At 40.4% G+C, this 16,698-nt stretch overlaps 1 protein-coding gene across 8 annotated transcripts in view; it reads left to right on the top strand.

The window, feature by feature from the left end:
* Positions 1-16,698, top strand: part of C7H12orf56 (chromosome 7 C12orf56 homolog) — a 199,221-nt gene that overhangs the window by 110,950 nt on the left and 71,573 nt on the right. For all 8 annotated transcript variants that reach the window (XR_013155772.1, XM_077111297.1, XM_077111292.1 and 5 more), the window contains exons 7-8: positions 972-1,078; positions 1,718-1,807. Coding sequence is in view for 7 of the 8 variants with exons in the window: in XM_077111297.1 (XP_076967412.1) it covers positions 972-1,078; positions 1,718-1,807 (197 nt within the window). In the remaining variant the exon portion in view is untranslated. The remainder of the gene's footprint in view (positions 1-971; positions 1,079-1,717; positions 1,808-16,698) is intronic.

Genomic DNA, 16,698 nt, shown 5'->3' with positions numbered 1-16,698 from the left:
TTGCCAAATATCACACAGCTCCAGGGGCAGATCTGGGATTTGAACTCAAAGAGACTGGCTCTAGAGTAAGTGTATAAAACCATCGCACTATGCCAATACCTCAGGGCACTGCTTAAGCACTGGTACCTGAATGCCGGTACACACGTGTGTGCATTCTGCTCTTCTCATCCTGTCACAGCCAGTCACCCTCAGCCCTTTCTAATGCCATCTCACATAAATAAGGTCATATGTATACGTGTCTAAACACAGAGTCTACGCTTTTCCTAGTAAACAAAAGTCCTTCAGGAAGTAAAAAATGAATAGAAAAGAGAAGCAATTATATAATATTTCTCATTAGTACCAACTTGCTTGATTTCATAGGCCAGTGTTTATTTTCTTGCTCAACTTATCTCATGAGACTGGATGGGAACATTAAAAATTCAGTGTTTATTTGGGCAGAACTGACAATCCACATTTCCATATTATTAACAGAAGCATCAGTATTGGTCTGAGTCATTTGCATAGGCGATCTATCCCAGGCTGTATATTTGTTTTTGTCCTAGTCAACAATTCCTAACAAGAATTTTCTGTCCTTTCTTTCATTTCTTCATAAAGAAAAAATTATTTAGAAAGGCAGGAATTATAGTAGCTCCACTTAATATATAATCCCAAAATGACTGAATGACTTGCTTGAGATTATACACCTACTTCTAGATGATCTCCAGTATTAATGGTCAAGCCAGGCTACAAACCATCTTCCCCAGTTTCACCCTGTAGTTGCCAGCACTTGCCCTGTTCACCAGCACAGTAGTCTCCTGGTTTTAAGTGAAAGAATGCTTTCAGTTTGGGTTATGTGGCATTAATGGGAGATATAATTCACTGCCTCCCTAATCAAAGAACAAAACATTTCTTGATATTTTTATTATGTAAGCATAGAGAATTTTAACAACGTATACCTTAATTTTCATTTCCCTTCCTGCTTGCTTTCACAGACCAGTGACCTTTTCTATTTCCTAGTGAACAAACTTCACGAGTACTTGCCGGAGTCGAGGGATAAGAATGCACTTCAAAATAAAAGCCAAAGGGCTGATGAGCTGGTGTAAGTACTAACTGGATAATGACAGATTTTTCCTCGCTCTAGGGTGTTAAGGATAAATGGAAAGCACTGGACAAAAAGTTTACTGTATTAAGTGAATAGTGGTGCTGCAAGTTTTGCTTCACATAGATTTTTGTAAGTGGCATTTATTTGGTTCTAATTTTAAAGGAAGGATATACAAGTTGCTAATAATATTGGCTGTCCAAAGGAGAAAAAATAGGGGGCTGGAAGAACACATGTAGGAGAGAGATTTTTCACTGTATTCTCTTTTGTACCTTTGAAATTTTGAACGAATTTTTCCTACTTGAAAACATTTAAAATTATTAAAAAAATTAAAACTACTACATAGTGCCATGATTACTGTTAACTTTGGACAAACGCATGTACAAAAAAGCATGTGAAATGGCTACTAATGTCAACATCCAGCTATTCATGCATTCATTTAACAAATATTTCTGTGTGCTTAATATGCACAATCACAGAGTTGGCATTCGACCAGTGTTGGCAATTTGATATAAAAAATGTCCTTCCTGTACTTTTTTCTACACGGATATCTGAATGTAATTCTGTCAAGAATTATGATTTCATGGAATTGTGGACTTCTAATGAGAACATGCCACTCCCATGCTTTTTTTCTTCTAGGATATGTATTGAAATTATACAGACTCTGGGAATGATGTTCAGAGAAACAGAAACCGAGTTATCACGCCTGAACACATTGGCAGCTACAAAGTAAGGTCTTATAGAAGACTTTGGGACCTGTAGTTGCAGCCCTTTTATTACTCTATTAAGTGTCTTCCAAAACTCCTAATTTCACTATTCAACACCTTTGTAGTTATGTTACACTCTTTTATCTCTCCACATCCTTCTGTGATGAACAAATTAATTGACACGTGCTGAGTTCTCTCTGTTCCTTTGGATTATTAAGGGTGTAAAGATTTTCTTAGCATAATTTTATCTTTTGTTCTTCTCTGATGAACTTGAAAAAGGCCTGATACCCTATTGTATATTAAAAGCCAAGGGGTCTCCACCAGAACCTTCCAGAGTAAAACCTATATCCCCACAACAGAAAAATTACATTGGAAGGCAGGAGTTAAGATAACCTCATTTAATATATAATTGTGTGATCTAGGAGTGAATGACCTGGAGTATTTGTTAACATATGGGTAAGCTATTGTAATAAAGATATTCCAAGATATATGGGCCAAAGAAGATAGAAATTTGTGTCTTTCTTGCTTCACCACTGTGCTGCTTTGAAAGGATTATGTGCCCTAGAAAAGCCATGTTTTAATCCTGATCCATCTTGTGGGAGCAACCATTTCTTCTAATCCCTATTCAGCACTATAGGTTGGAAACTTGATTAGATTACCTCCGTAGAGATGTGACTCACCCAGTTGTGGGTTTGATTAGAAGGAGATGTGACTCCACCCATTCCAGGTGGGTCTTGATTAGTTAACTGGAATCCTTGAAAAGAGGAAACATTTCAGAGAGAGTCACAGAGAGCTTCAAGGACAAGAGCCCACACAGCCAGAGACCTTTGCAGATGAAGAAGGAAAATGCCCCTGGGGGAGCGTCATGAAGCAAGAAGCCTGGAGAGAAAGCTAGTAGATGTGCCTTTCCAGTTGAAAGACAAACCCTGAACCTCATCAGCCTTCTTGAACCAAGGTATCTTTTCTGGATGCCTTAGATTGGACATTTCTATAGCCTTGCTTTAATTTGGACATTTTTACAGCCTTAGAACTATAAAGTTGCAACTTATTAAATTCCCCCCTTTTCAGAGCCATTCTGTTTCTGGTATATTGCATTCTGGCAGCTTGCGAACTAGAACAACCATCTACAGTAGTCAAGCTTTCCTCTACAAGGTCAGCCAGGGACCTAGGTTCCTTCAATTCTGTTGTTCTGTCATCTTCTTGCATGTTGTCTTTGTCCACCTAGTTGAGCCTGGCTGTTACGGTAGTTATGCCTTCACTACACCCTGAGGGAAGGGAAAAGAGAAGAAGAGGGCAAGCAAATTTCCTTTTTACATGGACAGTCACCGGGAATCAAACCCGGGTCCTTGGGCATGGCAGGCAAGCACTCTTACCTGCTGAGCCACTGTGGCCCTTACCTGCTGAGCCACTGTGGCCTTTTAAAGCAAGGCATTTAACACTCCTACTCATATTCTATTGGTGAAAACTTCAGATACATGGCCTTAACAAGGGGGGCTCAAAAATGCCATCTGGAGTTGGACGGCTGTGAGTCTTGCTTAGCTGCAGGGGTAGGAGAATTTATTATTAAAGGAAGAACAGAAGACTATTTACTGGTGGACGGTAGCATTCTTTGCCACAGAAAGTATGTGTACCTGTTTTGCAAATTATCTGCTTGGCCATTTTATATGCATTGTAGAATATGAATTACAGCAGTTTTATTCACACATCATACAATCCATCTAACATGTACAGTCAGTGGCTGTCAGTGTAATCACAGAGCTGTGCTTTCATCATCACAATCCATTTTAGAACGCTTTCATAGCTCTAAAAAGAAAAACCCCATAGCACTTATGCCCCCCATTATTGACACTTAGCACTGGTGTGGTACCTTCATTACAACTGATGGAAGAATATGAAAATATTGCTGTTAACTATGGTCTATAGTTTGCACTCGGTGTATTTTTCCCTATATACCACTCTAATATTAACACTTTGTCACAGTGACATACATCATTCTTGTTCATAGAACATTCTTATATTTAACCATTAACTGCCTGTCCACAACAGGTTCACTATTTTATACAGTCCCATGTTTTATCCTCTAGCTTTCCTTCTAGTGACATATGGGATCCTAGACTTCCAATACCAACCACAATCACACTCATGATTCAGTGCTGTTAATTACAGTCACAATTACGTAATTCCATCACCCCTATCCATTTCCAAACATTACAACCAGCATTATTAAAAATTCTGCACAAATTAAGCATCAGCTCTCCATCCTCTATTCTCATTCTATCTTTTGGTAACCTATATCCTAGATATGAACTCCATGAGTTTGCCCATTATATTTCATTAATATTAGTGAGATCATACAATATTTGTCCTTTTGTATCTAGTTTATTTCAATCAACATAATGTCCTCAAGGTTCATCCATGTTGCTGCATGTATCAGGCCTTCTTTCCTTCTTACCGCTGAGTAACATTCCATCATATATATATATACCATATTCTGTAGTTGTTGGACATTTGGATTGTTTTCATCTTTTGACAATGGTTAATATGCTGCTATGATCATCAGTGTGCAAATATCTTCTTACTCAGTAGTAAGAAGGAATGAAGTCCTGAAGTACACAACAAGATGGATGAACCTCGGGGACATAATGCTGAGTGAAAAAAGTCAGACACAAAAGGACAGATATTGTATGATTTCACTAATATGAACTAATTATAATATGTAAATTCATAGTCATAAAATTTAGAATGTAGGTTACGAAGAGATAGAATGAGGCTAGGGAATAGGGACTGGCTGACTAATACAAACTTTTTAACTAGGTTGAATTTAAATGTTTGGAAATGGATAGAGGTGATGGTAGCAATTACTGGGAATAAAATAGTGCTGAACAGTCTGTGGATGTGATTGAAAGGGTTTGTTTAGATCATGTGTATCACCAGAAGGAAAGCTAGTGGTTAAAATATGGGAAGGTATAAAAAATAATAAAAAATCAATTAAAAATAAAAAATATGAGAAGGTGTAACACAGTGAACATTGTGATGGATGGTGCCTGTGATTAACAGTACAAATGTACATAAATTCTTTCATGAACCAGAACAAAATGTACGACCCTTTTATATATAGTTAACAATATCTTAATGCTCTTTCATCAACAGTAATAAATGTACCACACCAATAGCAGGGGTTAACAATAGGGGGGTTAAGTGGTATGGGGTGTTTGGTATTTTCTTTTTTATTTCTATTGTTTATTTTCCTTTTTGGAGTAATGAAAATGTTTTAGTGTATTACTAATCTCATCTATCACACCTTTCATTCCCATAAGTTTTTTTTTTTTTGCTTACTTTCAAATTCTTCTTTATGCTTACCCTGTCTCTTAATACCCTTTATCTCTTTAGCCATATTTTCCTTCATCTCCTTGAATTGTTGAACTTCTTTGATTAGTTGTTCCAAATTCTGTATCTCCTCCGACTTTTTAATTTGTTCATTTTACTGGGAAATATTTTTCTGTTTCTTAGTATGGCTTGTGATTTTTTACTGCTATCTGGCCATCTGATTATCATAAGGAGATAATTTGAAGGTTGGTTTCACTGTCTTATCTAGGATCTTGTTGTTGATTGGGTTTGTGTTATGGCTCTTCTTAGACGCTTGCTTTTTGGGTATGTTTCAGTTAAAACGGAGTCAGGGACCTATGTGGGGGGCTGCAGACCAGTTCCAAAGGTTTCTGGGGAGAGGGTCAGGAAAGATGCCAAAAAAATGTTTTTTTCAGCTGCACAAGGTTGTGCTTTCCTGGCCTTTCCAGCAGTGATCTTTGGTAACCAATGCCCTTGAGCCCTAAGAAGGCAGGGCATTTTTAGCCCTCTGACAGCTCTGCCAATGATACTGGTTGAAACAATGGTACAGTAGCGCCTGTCCTGTACAGCCTAAAGCAGCAGGACCCAGCGGTCTAAATTCACCAGTTAGCTGGATCAGTCCTGGGTCATGTCCCCTCTGTTCTTTGGGAGGAGGATTTCTGCGGCCCTCCCAGTCTGCAGCAGTCTGCCAGGCAGGGACCAGAGTGACCCAAAGCTGCTGGGCTCAAGGATGGGGGATGGGTACCAGGAGCCACAGCTGAACAAGTCATAGTTCTTCACAACAGTTTCTCAGTCTATTTGTACCATTCTTCCCTGGATGTGCACTGTACTTCCCTGGTCTCCAGAGCCCCAAAACAAGTGTTTCGTCTAGTTTGTATCTGTCCACTAGCTGTTTTTGGGAGAAGAGTGAGCCCTGCAGCTCCCTACTCCTCCATCTTCCCAGAAGTCCTCTAGTAAATAATTTTGGCTTTGCAGGCCAAACAGTTTTTGTTGTAACTACTTAACTCTGAAAAAGTAGCATAAAATTAGCCATATATAATACATAAATAGATGGGCACAACTAGGTTCCAGTAAAGTTCATTTACAAAAACAGCCTGTGGGCTAGATTTGGCCCACAGGCCATAGTGTGCTGACCACTGCTTTACAGCAAAAAAGAAAAACTTTGGAAAATCCAGCTCTATGCTATTTCTTCTGTATACTTCTTTATGTATCTGGTAGTACCACCATTTCTTCAATCTCTAAAGTGAGGACTCAGGATTATTTCTGATACTTCTGTCTTCTCCTACAATGAAATTATTGCTAGATTTTAGAACCCTTGCCTTCCACCTTTTGGCCCCTACCTTTCTCTATTCAAGTTGAAATCACTGTTCTTATTCATTTCTGTTTAAAGTGTTGAATTTGAAATGTTCAGTTTTATCTTGGGTTTGACCACGTCAGCCTTACTATTTCAAGTCTCTTCCCAAATATGACTAATTCTTTCCATGACCTTCATTACATATATTGTATTACCATAATAGAGTCTATTTGAAATACACATTTTTCAGCAAGTTTTGATAGGGAGAGTGTCACGTCATGTAACCCACAACAATAACCACAGTAAATGTCTAACATAACTATGCTAGAATAGATTTGGATTTACAATGAACTTGTGATGATAAGGCAGAGTTCCCATATACGCCACACCCATTTTCTCCTATTATCATCATCTTACATTAGTGTAGTGCATTTGTCACAATTAATGAACCAATATTAATATACAATTAATAGAGGCAGAGCAAGATGGCAATGTGATGAGGTGTAGAATTTAGTTCATCGTACAGGGCAGCTAGTAAATAGCCAGGAACTAAAAGGAACAACTGCTGGGGGGTCATCAGTGACCTGACACACATTGTACACCAGTCTGGTATAGGTGGAATGGCTGAGAGCCCACACAGAAATGTAGGTCTCCCAGGTCACAGAGGCCAGTACCCCTCCCCACCAGGCATGGCAGGATAGTTTCTGAGGGGAAAAGAAACAGACCTGTGCCAGATTTAAAAGTATTATGTGTCCCAGAAAAGCCATGTTTTAATCCTGAGGCAGCCATTTTTTAAATCCTGATTCCATATTATAGGGCAGAGACTTTTAATTAAATTATCTCCATGGAGATGTGACATGCCCAATTATGGGTGTAACCTTTTGATTAGATGGAGATGTGACTCCACCTATTCCAGGTGAGTCTTGATTAGTTTATTGGAGCTCTTTAAAAGAGGAAACATTTTGGAGGGAGTTCAGAGCCAATACAGACACTAGGAAAACAGTTACTTCAGAGACATGGATGTTTGGAGATATTTGGAATGCCCACAAGGAGAGAAGATGCCTAAACACAGGCAGAGCCCACACAGCCAGACAACTATGGAGATGCAGGAGCTAAACATTCCTTGGGAAGCCTTATGAAATGAGAAGGGAGAGAAAGTTAGCAGACATTGCCATGTGCCTTCTCAGCTGACACAGGTGTCCAGAAGCCAAAGACCCCAGCAGATGCCAGCCATGTGCCTTCCCAGCTGACAGAGGTGTTCCAGATGGCATCAGCCTTCCTCAAGTAAAGGTAACCTCTTATTGGTAGTTTGGGCATCCTCACAGCCTTAGAACTGTAAACTTGCAACTTATTAAATTCCTTTTTTAAGAGTCATTCCATTTCAGATATATTGCATTCTGGCAGCTTAACAAAGTAATACAAGACCTTACTAGGAGCCAGGAAGTTAGCTCAAGCAAAGCCCAAATGTGGGATTAATCAACAAATTCTGACTGCTGAAAACAGGACCCGAGCACAGATAAATCTAGAGTAAGCACTAAAGGAACCTGGGAGTTTTTTGCACTGGCAGAGAGGATGTGAGGCTGACAGAAAACCAAACCAAACAAACAAAAAAACAAAACAAAAACAGATTTTTTTCCAGCACAAAATACTGGGAAGTGCTGGGTCCCAATTAAAGAGGGCACATAGAGCCCGGGGACACACTGAGCCATATACCAACCCCAACTCTTGATTGGTAAACCCAGGGAGCTGGAGTCCAGCTTTAAAAAGGCTTTTTTTCCCTCTCTCTCTCTCTTTTTAAAAACTTCTTAGCTCGTCAGATAGAACTGCCAGCATTCTTAGACTTCAGCACTGTCCCAGGTAAGGGCAGAATTAAAGCATGTCTGAAAGATAAAGTAACTAGTCAGGTAAGGATAATTCCTGTTCTAGTTTGCTAGCTGCCAGAACACAACATACCAGAAACGGAATGGCTTTTAAAAAGGGGAATTTAAATAAGTTGCTAGTTTACAGTTCTAAGGCTGAGAAAATGTCCCAATAGAAATGTCCAATCAAAGGCATCCAGGGAAAGATACCTTGGTTCAAGAAGGCTGATGAAGTTCACAGTTTCTCTCAAGTGGAAGGGCACATAGTGAACACAGAGTTTCTCTCTCATCTGGAAAGGCACATGGTGAACAGGGTAGGGTTCCTCTCTCATCTGGAAGGACACATAGTGAACATGGCATCATCTGCTAGCTTCTTCTGGCTTCCTGTTTCATGAAGCTCCCCAGGAGGCATTTTCCTTCTTCACCTCCAAAGGTCACTGGCTGGTGGAGTCTGCTTTTTGTGGCTCTGCTCTCTCTGAATCTCTCTTTCTCCAAAATGTTTCCTCTTTTATAGGATTCTAGTAAACTAATCAAGACCCACCCAAATGACTGGAGACATGCCTCCACCTAATCCAGTTTAACAACCACTCTTGGTTAAACCACGTCTCCAGGGAAATGATCGAATTACAGTTTCAAACATACAATACTGAATAGGGATTCAAAGAAATAGCTGCCTTTACAAAATGGGATTAGGATTAAAACATGGCTTTTCTAGGGTACATACATCATTTCAAACCAGCACAATTCCCTAAGGGGTGTAACTTCCCTAACAAAAGGAGGGGGAGAAGGGGGACTGAGCTCAAGTGGCTGCCCTCCTTCAGGGGATTCAGGTCCAGGGGCTGAAAAACAGAAGCAACCTAAGCCTGCCTTATACCTCAGCCTCTGTCTGAATCAAGCCCCTGGTAGGGAGAGGCTGCTGAAAATTGAAGGCACCGCATTACTTTGCCCTGGTTGGAAGCTGCAGGCTGACAAGTGCCACATGCTGGGCAGAATAAGAAAAGCACAGAGTCTAGAGGTTTTGTAGGAAAGTCTAACAACCTGCTGGGTCTCACCCTCAGAGAAACTTGATACTGATTACACCCTCTTTCTGAGACATGGACCTGTCTGGTCTGGGAAAAGCTGACTGGGGTCAGTCATATCTGAGGATACCCATTGCAAAAAAACTGTTCCATATAAGCAGGACAAGAACTAGAAAAACAAAAGCTGAAAAATTCCGATCAGTTAAACAGACGTTATGCTAGAGGTCTAAAATAAGTTGAACTGAATGGTAAAGAACAGATAGGGAACAAAGCCAACCACACGTAAACCCTAGGTAAAAGAGTGAAAACAACCTCAAGAATAAACTAGTTAAGGAAATCAAATGCCTAGACACAAGCAAAAAATAAGTCATACTAGGAAAATCAAAGATATGGCCCAGTCAGAGGATCAAATCAACATTTCAGATGATATACAGGAATTGAAACAACTAATTCAGGATGTTCAAACAGATGCAAAATCTCATCAAAAATCAAGCCAACAAGCTGAGGGAAGATACAGCAAGAGATGAATGATATAAAGAAGACATTGGGTGAACATAAAGAGGAACTCAAAAATCTGAAAACACAAACTTATGGGAATGAAAGTCACAACAGAAGAGATTAAAAATAAATAAATAAAACAATGAAGACCTACCACAGCATAAGAAAGGATTAGTGAACTAGTGAAATCCTAAACACAAAAGAACAGATAGGAAAACAATGGAAAAATATGAGCAAGGGTCTCAGGGAATTGAATAACAACATGAAGCACCCAAATATATGTGTTATGAGGCCCCAGAAAGAGAAAAGGAAAAGGGGCAGAAAGACTAATGTAGGAAATAATCACTGAAAATTTCCCATCTCTTATGAAAGACATAAAATTACAGATCCAAGAAGTGCAGTGTAGCCCAAACAGAATAGATCAGAATAGATCCATATAGACCTACTCCAAGACATTTACTAATAAGATTGTCAGATGTTAAGGACAAAGAGAGAATTTTGAAAGTAGCAAGAGAAAAGCTATCCATCACATACAATGGAAGCTCAATAAGATAATGTATTTCTCAGCCAAAACCATGAAAGTGAGAAGGTAGTGGCATAGTATTTTTAAGATTCTGAAAGAGAAAACCTGAATTGTATACCCAGCAAAACTGTCCTTCAAAAAACATGAGGGAGTTAAAATATTTTCAAACAAACAGTAACAGAGAGTTTGTGACTAAGAGAATGGTTCTACAAGAAATACTAAAGGTAGCACTACAGAGAGGAAAAGAAAGGAGAGAGGGGTCTGAAGATGAGTGTAGAAATGAAGATTATCAACAAATGTAAAAAGAGAAAAAAATAAGACATGACATATAAAATCCAAAAGACAAAATGGTAGAAGAAATTATTGCCTTTACAGTAATAATATTAAATGTTAGTGGATTAAGTCCCCAATCAAAAGATATAGACTAGCAGAATGGATTAAAAAACAGGACCCATCTATATGCTGTCTATAAGAGTCTCACTTAGATCCAAGGACAAAAACAGATTGAAAGTAAAGGTTGGAAAAAAATATTACACACAACCACAACCAGAAAAGAGCAGGGTTAGCTATACTAATATCCAACAAATGATATCTCAAATGTGAAACAGTTAAAAGAGACAAAGAATGACACTGTATTAATATAAAAGGGATAATTCAACAAGAAGACATAATAATCATATATATTTATGCAATGAGCTAGAGTGCCCCCAAAAATACACTAGGCAAACACTCTCAACACTGAAGGGAGAAGTAGACACCTCTACAATAATAGTTGGAGACTTCAATTCCTGGCTGTCATCAATGGATAGAACATCTAGACAGAGGATCAATAAGGAAACAGATTTTGAATAATATGATAATTGAACTAGACTTAAGAGACATTTACAGAACATTACATCCAGAACAGCAGGATACATGAAACATTCTCAAGGACAGACCTTATGCTGGGTCACAAAGCAAGTCTCAATAAATTTAAGAAGATTGAAATTACACAAAACACTTTCAATGGAATGAAATTGGAAATTAATAACAGGCAGAGGGCAAGAATGAAGTTGGAAATCAATAACAGGCAGAGAGCAAGAAAATTCATGAACATGTGGAGGCTAAACTATGCACTCTTTTTTTTTAATTTTATTTATTAAATGTACCAACATACAAACATAAGCATTCTTACCATATGATCATTCCAGTCTACATATATAATCAGTAATTCACAATATCATCACATAGTTGTATATTCATCATCATGATCATTTCTTAGAACATTTGCTTTAATTCAGAAAAAGAAAGAAAAAGAAAACAGAAAAAAAATTCATACATACCATACTCCTTACCCCTCCCTTTCATTGATCACTAGCATTTCAATCTACTAAATTTATTTTAACATGTTCTCCTTTATTTATTTATTTTTAATCCAAAGAAGCATCAGACACAAGGTTTTCACAATCACAAGTCACATTGCAAAAGCTCTATCATTATACAAGCATCTTCAAGAAACATGGCTACTGGAACACAGCTTTAAATTTTCAGGCAGTTCTCTCCAGCCTCTCTGTTACACCTTAACTAAAAAGGTGGTATCTATTTAATGTGTAACAGTAACCTCCAGGATAGCCTCTCGACTCTGTTTGGAATCTCTCAGCCAGTGACACTTTATTTTGTCTCATTTCTCTCTTCCCCCTTTTGGCCAAGAAGGTTTTATCAATCCCTTGGTGCTGAGTCCCAGCTCATTCTAGGATTTCTGTCCCACGTTGCCAGGAAGGTCCACACCCCTGGGAGTCATGTCCCATGTAGAGAGGGAGAGGGCGGTGGAAAAATTGCGCACTCTTAACAAGTGGGTCAGGGAAGGAATTACAAGAGAAATCAGTAAATATCTTAAGGCAAATGAAAATGAAAACACAACATATAAAAATTTATGGGATGTGGGAAGATCCAAGATGGCGTCTTAGTAAGGTACATGCGTCTTAGTTCCTCCGACTCCAAATCAACTAATAGGTGAACAGAAACAGTAAAAAACAACTCCCGGGGCTACAGCAGGGAATGGACACACAGCGTAACCAAGTCTGGGCTGGCTAGTCTGACTGCGAAACTCAGCTGCGGTGAGTGAGATCCCCGAGCAGCGGGCGATTTCCTGAGCAGCCGCAGCTGCGGCGGTCCGAGCTAATCCCTCCCTCCTTTCGGGGCTGGCTGAGAGACTCGGAGAGACAAGCTTCCCAGCCAAGGCGGCCGGCGCCACACTTTTGCGGGCGGCTTCGAGTCCGCGACTACAAGTCTCGGATCAGAGGGCTATCCAAAGTCTGAGCTGGCAAGTCTGATCCCGAGTCTTGGCTGCGGCGAGACCCCCGAGCGGCCGCAGCTGCGGCGGTCCGAGCTAATCCCTCCCTCCTTCCCGGGCTGGCTGAGAGACTCGGAGAGACAAGCTTCCCAGCCAAGGCGGCCGGCGCCACACTTTTGCGGGCGGCTTCGAGTCCGCGACTACAAGTCTCGGATCAGAGGGCTATCCAAAGTCTGGGCTGGCAAGTCTGACTGCGAGACTTGGCTGCGGCGAGACCCCCGAGCGGCCGCAGCTGCGGCGGTCCGAGCTAATCCCTCCCTCCTTCCGGGGCTGGCTGAGAGACTCGGAGAGACAAGCTTCCCAGCCAAGGCGGCCGGCGCCACACTTTTGCGGGCGGCTTCGAGTCCGCGACTACAAGTCTCGGATCAGAGGGCTATCCAAAGTCTGGGCTGGCAAGTCTGACTGCGAGACTTGGCTGCGGCGAGACCCCCGAGCGGCCGCAGCTGCGGCGGACCGAGCTAATCCCTCCCTCCTTCCCGGGCCGGCTGAGAGTATCGGAGAAGTAAGTTCCCCAAGCCGAGGCAGGCGGCGCCCTTCTTTTGCGGGCGGCTTCGAGTCTCGGCGTTAAGTCCGCGGCTACGAGTCCCAGATCAGAGGGCTATCCAAAGTCTGGGCTGGCTAGACTGACTGCGAGACTCGGCTGCAGTGAGACCCCCGAGCGGCGTGCGATCTCCCGATCAGCGGCAGCTGCGGTGGTCCGAGCTACTCCCTCCCCCCTTTCCGGGCCGGCTGAGAGTATTGGAGAAGCAAGTTTCCCAAGCCGAGGCAGGTGGCACCCCTCTTTTGCGGGCGGCTTCGAGTCTCTGCTTCGAGTCCGCGGATACGAGTCTCAGATAGGAGGGCTATCCAAGCCGCGGAAGCCCCCCCCCCCACGGGAGGCTTCCTGGTCCGGTGGGGAATCCCCCAGGCCCGCTGCGGCCCGCAACCAGCCACAGGGTCCCCTCAAGCTGCGGCAGCTGACGCCCCCACCACGCGCGGCCCCTGAACCAACGGAGAGATTTGGATCCGAAAGCCCCAGGCCACGGAGATCGGTGACTGGGGGAGACCCATTCCAAACACTTGAGACAAACGTGTGCCACGTGCGCCACGTACTGGGCAAGATAAGAAAAACAGATCCCAGAGATTTCACAGAAAAATCTTACAACCTTGCTGGGTCCAACACCCAGAGAAATCTGAATAAATGCCCAGACGCCAGCAGCAGAAGATAACTGTCCACGCTCAAAAGATTGAGAATATGGTCCAGTCAAAGGAACAAACCAATAGCTCAAATGAGACACAAAAGCTGAGACAACTAATCCTGAATATACGAACAGAAATGGAAAACCTCTTCAAAAATGAAATCGATAAATTGAGGGAGGACATGAAGAGGACATGGGCTGAACATAAAGAAGAAATAGAAAAACTGAAAAAACAAATCGCAGAACTTATGGAAGTGAAGGATAAAGTAGCAAACATAGAAAAAATAATGGATAGTTACAATGATAGATTTAAAGAGACAGAAGATAGAATTAGTGATTTGGAGGATGGAACATCTGAATTCCAAAAAGAAACAGAAACTATAGGGAAAAGAATGGAGAAATTTGAACAGGGTATCAGGGAACTCAAGGACAATATGAACCGCACAAATATACGTGTTGTGGGTGTCCCAGAAGGAGAAGAGAAGGGAAAAGGAGGAGAAAAACTAATGGAAGAAATTTTCACTGAAAATTTCCCAACTCTTATGAAAGACCTAAATTTACAGATCCAAGAAGTGCAGCGCACCCCAAAGAGATTAGACCCAAATAGGCGTTCTCCAAGACACTTACTAGTTAGAATGTCAGAGGTCAATGAGAAAGAGAGGATCTTGAAAGCAGCAAGAGAAAAACAATCCATCACATACAAGGGAAACCCAATAAGACTATGTGTAGATTTCTCAGCAGAAACCATGGAAGCTAGAAGACAGTGGGATGATATATTTAAAATACTAAAAGAGAAAAACTGCCAACCAAGACTCCTATATCCAGCAAAATTATCCTTCAAAAATGAGGGAGAAATTAAAACATTCTCAGACAAAAAGTCACTGAAAGAATTCGTGACCAAGAGACCAGCTCTGCAAGAAATACTAAAGGGAGCATTAGAGTCAGATACAAAAAGACAGAAGAGAGAGATATGGAAAAGAGTGTAGAAAGAAGGAAAATCAGATATGATATATATAATACAAAAGGCAAAATGTTAGAGGAAAATATTATCCAAACAGTAATAACACTAAATGTCAATGGACTGAATTCCCCAATCAAAGGACACAGACTGGCAGAATGGAGTAAAAAACAGGATCCTTCTATATGCTGTCTACAGGAAACACATCTTAGACCCAAAGATAAACATAGGTTGAAAGTGAAAGGTTGGGAAAAGATATTTCATGCAAATAACAACCAGAAAAGAGCAGGAGTGGCTATACTAATATCCAACAAATTAGACTTCAAATGTAAAGCAGTTAAAAGAGACAAAGAAGGACACTATATACTAATAAAAGGAACAATTAAACAAGAAGACATAACAATCATAAATATTTACGCACCGAACCAGAATGCCCCAAAATACGTGAGGAATACACTGCAAACACTGAAAAGGGAAATAGACTCATATACTATAATAGTTGGAGACTTCAACTCACCACTCTCATCAAGGGACAGAACATCTAGACAGAAGATCAACAAAGAAATAGAGAATCTGAATATTACTATAAATGAACTAGACTTAATAGACATTTATAGGACATTACATCCCACAACAGCAGGATACACCTTTTTCTCAAGTGCTCATGGTTCATTCTCAAAAATAGACCATATGCTGGGTCACAAAGCAAGTCTTAACAAATTTAAAAAGATTGAAATCTTACACAACACTTTCTCGGACCATAAAGGAATGATGTTGGAAATCAATAATAGACGGAGTGCCAGAAAATTCACAAATACGTGGAGGCTCAACAACACACTCCTAAACAATGAGTGGGTCAAAGAAGAAATTGCTAGAGAAATTAGCAAACACCTCGAGGCGAATGAAAATGAAAACACAACATATCAAAACTTATGGGACGCAGCAAAGGCAGTGCTAAGAGGGAAATTTATTGCTCTAAATGCCTATATCAGAAAAGAAGAAAAGGCAAAAATTCAGGAATTAACTATCCATTTGGAAGAATTGGAGAAAGAACAGCAAGCTAACCCCAAAGCAAGCAAAAGGAAAGAAATAACAAAGATTAGAGCACAAATAAATGAAATTGAAAACATGAAAACAATAGAGAAAATCAATAAGGCCAGAAGTTGGTTCTATGAGAAAATCAATAAGATTGATGGGCCCTTAGCAAGATTGACAAAAAGAAGAAGAGAGAGGATGCAAATAAATAAGATCAGAAATGGAAGAGGAGACATAACTACTGACCTCACAGAAATAAAGGAGGTAATAACAGGATACTATGAACAACTTTACGCTAATAAATACAACAATTTAGAGGAAATGGACGGGTTCCTGGAAAGACATGAACAACCAACTTTGACTCAAGAAGAGATAGATGATCTCAACAAACCAATCACAAGTAAAGAAATCGAAGCAGTCATTCAAAAGCTTCCTAAAAAGAAAAGTCCAGGACCAGATGGCTTCACATGTGAATTCTATCAAACATTCCAGAAAGAATTAGTACCAACTCTCCTCAAACTCTTCAAAAAAATCGAAGTGGAGGGAAAACTACCTAACTCATTCTATGAAGCCAACATTACCCTCATACCAAAACCAGGCAAAGATATTACAAGAAAAGAAAACTACAGGCCGATCTCTCTAATGAATATTGATGCAAAAATCCTCAATAAAATTCTAGCAAATCGTATCCAACAACACATTAAAAGAATTATTCATCATGACCAAGTAGGATTCATCCCAGGTATGCAAGGATGGTTCAACATAAGAAAATCAATTAATGTAATACACCATATCAACAAATTAAAGCAGAAAAATCACATGATCATCTCAATTGATGCAGAGAAGGCATTTGACAAGATTCAACATCCTTT

Source organism: Tamandua tetradactyla, chromosome 7 (genome assembly GCF_023851605.1).
Source record: "Tamandua tetradactyla isolate mTamTet1 chromosome 7, mTamTet1.pri, whole genome shotgun sequence".
Classification (NCBI taxonomy): domain Eukaryota; kingdom Metazoa; phylum Chordata; class Mammalia; order Pilosa; family Myrmecophagidae; genus Tamandua; species Tamandua tetradactyla.
Note: the sequence above shows the minus strand (reverse complement) of the source record. Positions and strands in the feature narration are given on the sequence as shown.